Source organism: Myotis davidii, unplaced genomic scaffold (genome assembly GCF_000327345.1).
Source record: "Myotis davidii unplaced genomic scaffold, ASM32734v1 scaffold395, whole genome shotgun sequence".
NCBI lineage: Eukaryota > Metazoa > Chordata > Mammalia > Chiroptera > Vespertilionidae > Myotis > Myotis davidii.
In genome coordinates this window covers 5011399-5022614 of record NW_006287904.1, presented here as the reverse complement: position 1 = coordinate 5022614, position 11216 = coordinate 5011399, and the positions used below count along the sequence as shown (strand labels likewise).

The following is an 11216-nucleotide window of genomic DNA, read 5'->3' as shown; positions in this document are numbered from 1 at the left end:
CACAGCCGCGAGGAGCCTATTGTGATGCAGACGCCCGGCTCCCCCGGCAGAGAGTCTGATCCCTGAAATCTAGAGAGCAGAGCCCAGGCGCATGCTCCGTGGGGAGCGTCCCAGGGACCCGATGCCACCGGCTGGGAACGTGTCCGTGGCCCTGCAGCTGCCTCTCCGTCCGCCCCTCTCCACCTTCATTTGGCCCCCAGGTCTTCAGCGGCTTTTCTGAACTCTAGACTCACATGGTCCCATGGGGCAGCCAGTGGCCGTGTGTGGCTGTTGAGCACTGGAAATGTGGCTGTGGCGACTGAGAAGCTGACATGTTATTACATCTCACTTTAATTAAAGTTTAAATTTAGCCATAGGTGGCTCATGGCTGCCGCATAGGACAGTGCCCATGACTCTGCTAAACCAGAATCTAATTACTCGTGAGAAAGGGTCCGGTCCTGGCTGTGCTTGGGGCCACCTAGTGGGGGCCGGCAGCTAGGCTCGCGTGTCGGTGAGCGTGGATCTGGGTCCTGCACTTGCCTGGAGCGCCCAGGGCAGCGGCCGTGATTCCAGGAATCTCCGGGTCAGTTGGTGGCTGTGTCACTGGCCAGATCTGGAGTGATTCCTGCCCCTCTGCCTCCTCCCTGCTTCTCAGGACGAGGTTGCTTTCTGCCTGACGCCCCTTCCCCTCAACGTGCCTGTGGTCCCAACACGTTATACCCACACGTGGGCCATCGCAAGAGACGTTCATGGGATTGTCAGGATCATGGAGATACTATGTAGGTAAAGTGCCCGGTAAATAGAAGGTGCTTCAAAGTGGACATTGCCTTCTCCATTCCCTGGTAGGAGGAGCTACACTGGATTCCACGCACAAGTGTACACTGAGCATGAGGGGCTCACGGCACCGTGCAACCCACATGCACTCAGAGTCACACAAACCCGGGTCCCCGTCCTGCCCGCTCACTCCCCGGGCGCCTCTCTGAGCCTCAGAATTTACCGAATGCAGATGACAATGTTGAACTCACGAGTGTTGTGTTTCTATGAAGAGGAAGGGGAACCTAGAGAGATGGGCGCAATCCTGGAGTGTCACTTCCAGTGGATTCCCAAGAATAATCAGTTCCCGCCTCCGTGTGCACCTCCGAGAGATGGACATGGGGTAGGTTTTAGTTCCACCTCCTTCTCTGGGGAGCCCTTTCCGCACTGAAACCCCGAGGAGGTGACAGGGAGAGACGTGGACTTCGTAAGAGGCACACGGAGGGACAGGGACAGAAAGGGACGCGAATGATACAGGGACGTGTGACAGTGTTTTTTAAACATTTAAAAAGCTTTTTTAATATATGCGCGTTCTCAATGCAGTGCCTGAAACACAGAAGGCGATCAACAGATGTTAGCTTTTCTCTCCCACTGACCAAAGACGAACTAAAAAATTTCTATGTGGGACTCGGTGTCAAAACTTAGATGGTTTTTTAAAACTGGAGCAGATCCAGGTCCACTCCTCTCAGGTCTGTGGGGGAGTCCTCAGTTTTTTAAAAAATGTATTTTTATTGACTTCCAAAAGGAAGAGGGAGGGAGAGAGAGAAACAGGAGAACCACTGATTGGTGGCCTCTTGCACGCCCCCTACTGGGGAGTGAGCCCGCAACCCAGGCATGTGTCTTGATCGGGAATCAAACTGTATATAATCTCCTGGTTCATAGGTTGATGCTCAACCACTACTGAGCCACGCCGGCCAGGCCTCAATTATTTTTAAAATATATTTTTATTGATTTCAGAGAGGAAGGGGGGAGGGGGGGAGAGAGAGAGAGAGAGAGAGAAGGAGAGAGAAACATCAATGATGAGAGAGAATCATTTGTCAGCTGCCTCATGCATGCCTCACACTGGGGATCGAACCTGCAACCCAGGCATACGCCCCAATCCAACCGTGATCTCCTTGTTCATAGGTTGATGCTCAACCACTGAGCCGCACCGGCCAGGCCTCAATTTTCTTTTAATAAAGGAAACGCCGGAGCAACCTCTAGGCCCCTTCCCTGGCCTCCGGACCTGGGACTTCTCAGCCCTGGGCACTGGCAGCAAGAGGCTTTGTCTAACCTGCTTGTTGTTAAAGTTCGGGGAGGTGAAGGAAAGTATAAAGCAGCAAACAAAGCATGAACAGCCCGCAGCCCCTGCCGCGCCCCCTGGGATGCCAACACCGTTATGTCCACACACAGGCACCGTCCTCTGGGCAGGTTTCTTTCTCGTCTTTTTTCTTCGAATTTCTTCTTTACATAGTTGAAATGCACAATCTTTACATTTTTAAAAAATTTTTCATATTATTACATAAGGGTGTTTTTTTTAAGTTAAAAAGTGTTTGGGGTTATCAATACTTAATTCTAGGAAATTTTAATATAGAAATTATGAAACAAAAAGTAAAATTTCTCATTTTGTCTGCCTGTGTACCTGATACTACAAAAAAGTTTCAAATATTGAAATGTATAAAGTGGTAAATGAAGCTTCCCTTCATTACAGCCTCCCAGTGCTGTATAATAGTAGATAAGTCTTTTTTTTTTAATTTATAAAATTGAAAGTGAAATTTCTCTGTAACGCTAGCTACCGGTAGTAATCACTACTAGTTTTAGTGTGCAATCTTCTAGGTTTTCCTTTTGCATATCAGTGGTGTCTGTGTGTGTGTGAAGTTGCTGAACTGGAGTTGTGCTATAAATACAGTTGTCAGCTTGCTTTTTTCACTTACTAATGTATTTGAGTATCTTTCTATAGTGTAAGCATTTTCCAGTGTCATTAAAACACTTAACCGAATGGCATTTTAAATGGCTACATAATGTTTTACATTTAGATGTGCCCTGTTTTATGTAGTCCTTCTCTAAGGCTAGCAATTTAGAGCAAAGTAAATATTTATTCACATGTCAGATTCTTTCCGTAAGCTAAGAACCAGACTGCCCCCACTGAATCAAAGGTAAACATTTTAAGGTTTCCTTTCCAAAGAGAGTTTATCATTTTACACTCTCATCAGTAGCTCACAGAAATATGTCATGGCTGCAGTCACGACTGGGATCACTTAAAAAAAAAGTCTTTGTTGATAATCATAAATGCAAAGGCTCTTGTTTAATTTGCATTTCTTAGAATGTGAGAGGGTTCAGTGCTCCGCATGCTTAATGATCTTCCCCATGATTTTTGCAACAGAGGTAATCCGCCCTCTATTAAAACAACAAACGGAATTCCCAGCCCAGATTCTTGGGCTCAGACTCCTTAGAACTCCCTGGGCAGACTCCTGGGCTCAGAGCTGGGGGCTCAGGCTGGGGGCTCAGAGCTGGGTGTCTGCTGCCCCCGTGGGTGGGTCCGAAGCCTCACCTCTCTAGGGCGGCCTGTGCGGGGGTTTCAGGCGGCCTCTGGCTCCCTCTAGCGGCCTCACCGGCAGCTGCAGCCTCACCTCCTTTCCTATCATCCCCGTGGGAAATCCTAGAATGAAGAAAACTAGTTAAACTTAACCTCCAAGGCTGCCAGGGGGTTCTGTTAGTGAACTCTGAAATCACGGAATTCTGAAAGCACTCGTCTTGTTCCCCTAGTTTAGCAGAGTCAGGAGATACTTGCGAAGGTTCTAGGACCTTCTAGAACATCTGAAGTGTATGAGTGCACATAGAATTTTGCCATCATATACGTGTGTGTGTTTGTATATCCAGGTATATGCACACACACTCACACACACTTCTATACCTCCCTCCCCTTGTAAAGAATTTTAAGTATGTCGCTGGGTCCTTAAATGTCTTTTTGAAAACAATCCTTTTTTATGGCTGCCTAATGGAATAGATGCTGTCGTTTATTTTATAAGAATTAGATGCCGCTCGTTTCTCGTAGATGTTATAAATGATGCCGGGATGAAGAGCCTTTAAACAATTGAACTCTGCCGAAACTGTTTGGCTCAGTGGATGGAGCGTCGGCCTGCGGACTGAAGGGTCCCGGGTTCGATTCCGGTCAAGGGCATGTACCTGGGTTGCGGGCGCGTCCCCAGTGGGGAGTGTGCAGGAAGCAGCTAATCGATGTTTCTCTCTCATCGATGTTTCTAACTCTCTATCTCTCTCCCTTCCTCTCTGTAAAAAATCAATTTAAAAATATATTAAAAAAATAAATAAATAAACAATTGAACTCTGATTATTGTCTTGCAGTAGAATTTTTGGGTCAAAATCATCAGAACTTTCTAAATTCTATGAGTATTTCATACCAGATTTTCTCTCACAACCTTGCTCCAAGAAAGGGTGTGTGTGTGGGGGGGGGAACATAGGTGATACTTTGAACAATAAAGACTTAATTTAAAAACAAACACACACCCTCGTGGCGGGGAATGTCTGCCTGCCAGTGTCATTGTTAGTGCTGTTCTCCCTAACTGCTGCTGGTCTGACTCAGCGCAGGACATTATTTTAATTTGATTTTTTTTTTCCTTAGGCCGGAAGCTGAGAGGAAAAGCCTTTTATTTCGTCAATGGCAAAGTGTTTTGTGAGGAAGACTTCCTGGTGAGTGTGACCCCCAGGCCTCCCTCCCCTCAGTCCTGACCAGAGCCGGGGGGGGGGGGGGGGCAGCAGGCGGGAGGCCCGGCCAGGAGAGGAGGGTGGCCACTCTGCTCCCGAAAGGGGCCCTGACCCTACTTCTGGAGATGCGTGGGGTGGCCCATGTGCCCGAGGCAAAGGACAAGCCACGGAGCTGTGTGCTTTGAAGGGACTTGAGGGTCACTCGGCCTGTCCTCTTGTTGCTTCGCCCACTTCTGCCTACTCCATCCCTTGTCCCCAAAAACCCTCCGGACGGGGATGCAGGCCTTCCTCACGTCTCCCTCTGCCTGCCCTCCACGGACCCAGCCTCCCCCACGCATGGACAGCCCCTCCGTGTGCAGCCCTGTCACCTCTGAGGCCAGCTGCTGACATCCCACCGCCCACAGGAGAGTCCCAGGCTGCCCCCCAGCTCCTCCCACTCCACTTTCCAGAAGCAGAAACATCACCTCGCCTTGGGTCCTCACCTCGGAGAACTGTGTCCTAGGCTCCTAGGTTCCTCCTGTCCCCTCCTCCTTCCCGCCGGTCCCAATGCAGCCACACACACAGCCTCGTGCCACCAGGCCCTCCCTGGGCCTGCTTAGTTGGCAAGGGCAGCGTGGCCCCGCCCAGATGGCCCAGTGCCCTCCTCCACACTATCTGCCCGTGCACCAGCCTTTGGGCCACCCCCAGGGCGAAAGCATGGGCAGAAAAGCTGTCCGCGTTGGGAGCCTGCCCCTCCCAGCCTGTGACACGCTCATTCTGCACTTGTTATGCTCTGCCCGCCGGCCAGCCTCCCTTCCTGCCTTAGGTTGTGCCCTCTCCTCTGCTTGGAACGTCTTCACCCTTTCTTTGCCCAGGTAATCCTGCAGCCTTCCTTGTCCCTCCTGCCCGACACGGGCTCGTCTCCTCTGTGCAGCCCCCCACCCTGGCAGACAGCACACAGCATCAAGTCCGTTTACAAGCCTTCCCCTCCGGACTGGGGAGACTGTAGCCCCTCGGGAGGGATGAGCGTGCTTCTCCACCTTCAGGCCTTGAGATCCGAGCTCAGTGCTGAGCATAGAGGGCGGCCGGGAAAGGAGCTGAACTGAGCCTGCGTTTCAGGGCTGAGGACTGTGAAACCCAGAGGGGCCGGGGCAGCTTCCTTGTGTGGATGGATTCCTGTGACTTCCGTTTGACGGGCACAGACACGCACACCCAAGCTGGCTTAGGCCAAAAGGAAATTCACCCCCGCAAGGCCTCCGGGAGTCATTTTCTCTTTCTGGCCCTGCCTCTCGCTCTCTCTGTGTGAGTGTCAGACTCGGGTGGGCACTAAGCGATGGCCTGATGTGCGGGGCCCTCGTTTGTCCGGAGCCTGGCCAGGCAGTTCCTGGGGTCTCCATGGCTCTGGTTGGGTCTCATGGCCATCCTTGGGCAAAGTCATTGGTGCTGGCGGAATGCGAGGCTCTGATTGGCTGGGCCGAGTGTGTGCCCCACCTTGGAACACAGTAGGGGGTCAGTCCCACAGGAGTGGTGGGGTCCCGAGTGAAAATGCAGAGCTGTTGTTACCCCTAGAACGGGAGAAGGTGCCAGACAGCAGAAACCACAACTGGTGGGGAGTTGCAGAAAGTTTCCCTTTTTCCTCCCCACCTTCCTTTCCATTACATTTCCCCCGTTAAGTAATATTTGCAATATCGAAACTCTATTATCTCCCAGGTAGTAGTATCTCGTATGTTTTCTGAAGAGAGTTCCTCGTTTCTTTTAAGACTCCTGCTGCGTGTGTGTGTGTGTGTGTGTGTGTGTGTGTGTAAAGTAGATAACACCAGATTTCTTTAGTGTGTGTGTGTGTGTGTGTGTGTAAGGTAGATAACACTTACCGGGTTTCCTTGAAGCTAACTGTAAAAGGCATTGGCCTTTTAACCAGAAACTGACTTGAATTTGAATCCTGTCCTTACCCCTTAGAGGCTGTGTGACCTCGAGAAGGTCACGTAGCCTCTCTGAGCTTCCCTTTTGAGAAACGGTTAACATGTATGCTGCAGAACTGTTTTAGGATTCGTTGGCGTGGTGGTCTCAGACTTGACTATGCCTCAGAATCCTTTGAAGGAAAACACAGATTCCGGGCCCCACCCCCTGAGTTTCCAGTTGGGCTGTATATCCTAATCATTTGCATTTTTTAGAGTTTGTAGGTGCTGCCTGGGAACTCCTCTTAGAACGGCCTGCTGGGATTCAGGCCTCTCTGCCTTGCCATGGGAGCCCAGGTGTACTTCCTAGGACAAGTGGTGTTAGTAGGCGTCATGGCTTTTGTGACAGAAATGATTCCATGAGTCATCACACAGCTGTGCTGTCCTCGGGGAAGTGACAGATTCCTGAGCAGAGTGACACATCTTTCTGAGAACGGCATTGTTATCCTCATGGCTGGCCGGGGAGAGGCTGGATCCCTCGGCCCTGCCTGGGTTAACTCTCTCTCCTCTTTCCTCTGTAGTACTCTGGCTTCCAGCAGTCAGCTGACCGGTGTTTTCTGTGTGGCCATCTGATCATGGACATGGTGAGTAGGGTCAGCTGAACAAGATAAGAGCCCGGTGAGAGGGGGAGGCCCGCAGAGAACAGAGGAATTAACCACGGAGAGCCGTGTTTCCTAGCTCGACGTGTGGTTGCAGTTTTTATTAACATCTGGTTGTACGGAAAACAGATCCTATGCAATACACCTTGTTTGGTGTAGCAGGACCCACAATGTTGGCTTGCATGGGTATTCGCATCCTCAGCCCTCCAGTCCACACAGTGTTGTGTTTCCCATGATCCTCTCTGCCCTGGGCTGTCCGCACACTGGCCTCCCTCTGATGTCCTGTGATCCCTGCAGCATCCTAGCTGAGACGCCCAATGGAACCTGTTTTTACTACGGAATTCTCAGCTGCCTTGGAGTCAGGCACAGAAAGTCAGATAAACAGTGTTTTTCCCCTTTGCTCTGCCCGGCTCAGTCTGTTCCTAAAACTTAATTTAAAAAAATATTTTTTTGTTGTGAATCTTCACCTGAGGAGATTTTCCCCATTGCTTTTCAGAGAGAGTGGGAGGGAGGAAAGGAGAGAGGGAGAAGAAGAGAGAGAGGGAGAGGAAGGTAGAGAGGAGAGAGAGAGAGAGAGAGAAACATAAACACTGATGTGAGAAAGACACATCAACTGGTTGCCTCCTGCACCTGCCCCAACCGGGGACAGAGCGAACTTGAGTCCCAGGTATGTGCCCTCGACCAGGAACAGAACTGGAGACCTTTTGGTGTGCAGGCCAACACTCTAACCACTGAGAACACCAGCCAGGGCCTAAGATGAATTTTTGAACCAGGGGAACAAGGAGCAAATTTTATTCATTCTGTTCCTTGCTGAGCCACTGGCTCTCTGAGCGCGTCCTGGGCCGCAGTATCTTTCTCTCTTCAGCGGAAATAGTTCCCCTTCCTGGCCTCCTTAGAGCAGTGTGGGGAGCCTTTTTCCTGCCTATGGCCATTTGGATATCTGTAACATCATTCATGGGCCATACAAGATTACCAACTTAAAAATCAGCCTGCGGTATTTGGTCAAACATTTAATTAGCTCACCCCTGATGCCTTGGCAGGGCCAGACCCAATGATTTCCGAGGCCTTACACGGCCCCCAGGTGGGCGTTCCCCAGCCCTGCCTTATAGGGTAAGGCTGTGGGCCTAAGGAATACGGAGTTCTTATTCTGTCTCGGGGATCAGGTGCTCACCAATGCAGAGTGGCCCTGTAGGTTTTATTTAATATACTAGAGAAAATGACATAGAACTTCGTTTTAGTTGCAAAGAGTTAAATCCCTTTTTACTGATCCATTCATTCCTTTCAGGAGAAGGGAATTGCTAAGTGTTGCCTTAAAAAAAACAACAACAACAACCATTTTTATTGAGAAGCAACTCATGGAGTGAAGGACACACACACCCCAAGTGTGCATGCAGCTGAGTGAATTTTTACACTTACAGAGCCATTGAAATTCCCTCCCGGAGTTTGTTTTTTTTTTTTTTAAATATATTTTATTGACTTTTTACAGAGAGGAAGGGAGAGGGATAGAGAGTTAGAAACATCGATGAGAGAGAAGCATCGATCAGCTGCCTCCTGCACATCTCCTACTAGGGATGTGCCTGCAACCAACGTACATGCCCTTGACCGGAATTGAACCTGGGACCCCTCAGTCCGCAGGCTGACGCTCTATCCATTGAGCCAAACCAGTCAGGCCCTCCCGGAGTTTTTATGAACTCAGAAGGAAGGTCCTGTTTGGCCTCCTCCCGTTTATACATGTGACTGCACTAGCTTTCCTGCCCAGTCGCCTCTTGACCGTGGTCCACGTGAAAGTTGGTGTGTGTGCCTCGCGTGGCATGATTGTTCACGTGGTCCCTCCGCCTGATGTTCTCCCTTCCTCGCCATCATCCCGCTGAGTCCCGCCTGGTCCTTTGTGTCCCCAGATCCTGCAGGCCCTGGGGAAGTCCTACCACCCCGGCTGTTTCCGCTGTGTCATCTGTAACGAGTGCTTGGATGGGGTGCCCTTCACCGTGGACTCAGAGAACAAGATCTACTGTGTCCGCGATTACCACAAGTAAGGAGGGCCGGGAGCCGCACGTGTGAGCCACGCGGTGGGCACACAGCAGTGAGGCTTGTCTACAGGCAGCTTGCCCGTTAGCCCACAGCCCGGCAAAGGCCTCATGATTTGAGGGGTGGAGCAGGGGCCTCGGAGCTCAGCGATGTCTGTGCAGACAGAAACTGATTAAAGAATTATGTTTACTGGAAAACAAAAAAAAACCACCAAAAACCCCAGATCGCATCCTCCAGGCCCTGTGGCTCCAGCTCTGCTAACTTAGAAGGCGCCGGTTCAGCTGGCTCCACCCTCGGTGAGCCTGGGCCTGTACCAGGCTCCTCAAGGGGAGAAAGCAGATGGTCAGTCTCTGTTCCGAGTAGAGCGAGGGGCCGGATGTGCTCGTTAGCGCTGGGGATGGGTCCCGAAGAAGCATGAGGAAGCCAGTCCCAGCGAGCGAGCCAGGCCCTCTGTCCAGGGCCGGAGCGGGCAGGGCCGGCCGGGAGGAGGGCTCCCAGGAACCCTGGGCCTTGCCCTCCAGAAGCACAACCTGCATCTCACGGCTTCTCTGCTCTCCCCACAGGGTGTTGGCCCCCAAGTGTGCAGCCTGCGGGCTCCCCATCCTTCCACCTGAGGTGAGATGCCCCTCAGACCCGGGTCGCCCACGACAGGAATTTCTCCTGGGGTCATTTCCAGGCTCTGTCCCTTGTGTCCTCCCCAACGAGCCCCTTTCTCTTTTGCCCGCTTCCCCAGCCCAATGCCCTCCTGGTGCCTGTTTGTCCCCCGCAGTCAGGGCAGACTCGCCGACGTAATGCTAACTCCTAGCGTAGAAGGTGAGCAGGTGGCTTTTTCAGAGTCAACGACATCCCAGAGGGTGGGACCCCTGTCCCTCCATTTCCCATAAGTCAATGTGCCCTTTCCCCCGTGTTAGTATCTTCTCCTAAGGCCGCCTGCTTGTTACTCAGAATCCCCCCCGCAACACCCTCACTGCATGTGGAGCCCAGTGGGCCCCCCAACTTCTCGTACTCGCTTTTTCTCTGTCCAGGGCTCAGATGAGACCATCCGTGTCGTGTCCATGGACAGAGATTACCACGTGGAGTGTTACCACTGCGAGGTAGGCCTTGCCCTGCCCAGGCCCCAAACCCGCGTAGCAGTCCAAGATGGAACCGGCCCAGTTGACTGTGGCAGGAGGCGGTTATGTTCGGGCCTGGGGCTGCTGTCAGAGCTGATGGAGGAGATGGGATGGAGCCTGTTCTGGGGGCGGAAGGGGGAGGAGAGGTCGGAGAGGATGCAGATGTTTGGGCATGAAGGTCTTCACTATTTTCTCTAAGGCCTGAGTCCGTGGCAGCTGCCCCGCCTGAAGCTGCGGAGTGGGAGAAGCATGGGGAATGCGGGTTCAGGTCCTGTTTGGGGGCCACGTCTTCAGGCAGGTGTGCGATGTGGGGACTAGACCCCCTCCCCTCCAGCTTGTACCAAGCCTGTCAGACATGCGGCCGGCCCGCTGGCTGCGAGTTTGACATGCCTGTGTAGGCTGTTCCATCTGCCAGGAGCCTCGTTCTCAGCCGAGCCCTGGAAATCATGAAGAAATTTCGCCTCCACCTCACCCCCCTTGGAAACAGGGATGTGGCTGATCGGTGTGAAGGTGGTGGTGGTGGGGGGGGTGCATCTGCCCTTCCCTACCCTTGTATCACCCTCAGGCTGAAGGAGCCATGGGTGCCCAAGAGCATTAGGCCAGCCAGGCGTCACTCCTCATCAGCCTTGTGAAGGGTGCAAACGCTTAAGAGCCCGTGGCCTTCCAGCCAGAACTAAGTGCAAGGAGATGAGACTTATTTTGTGATGGGCGGGGGGCAGGGGAACAGGGGTGTGGGTATCGACATCTCCGTCCCACCCACTGGCGCTGAGGAAGTAGGTGGGACTTCTCAGTGGTGCCCCAGGCGCTGGGGGCAAAGGTGAAGTTACAAGCTCCGCTGTCCCCTCCGCACATCCAGACCAGCGCCGTCCAGTGGAAATTGAGAGCCACAGATTCAGGGCCTGCGTGTCATTTTGTTTCCTAATAGCCACATAAAAAGGCAGAAGAAATAGTCGGGATTGATTTTTGTGATAAAATTTATTCAGCCCATTCTATCCAGAGTGTTACCATTTCAACATGTATCACTATAAAACATTTTTCATGAGCCATTTTAT

General features: G+C 52.0%; 1 protein-coding gene across 1 annotated transcript in view; it reads left to right on the top strand.

Moving 5' to 3' along the window:
- Window positions 1-11216, top strand: part of LIMD1 (LIM domains containing 1) — a 61471-nt gene that overhangs the window by 29729 nt on the left and 20526 nt on the right. The window contains 5 exon segments of the mRNA XM_006759642.1: window positions 4412-4479; window positions 6950-7012; window positions 8926-9056; window positions 9616-9667; window positions 10078-10146. Coding sequence (XP_006759705.1) covers window positions 4412-4479; window positions 6950-7012; window positions 8926-9056; window positions 9616-9667; window positions 10078-10146 — 383 coding nt within the window.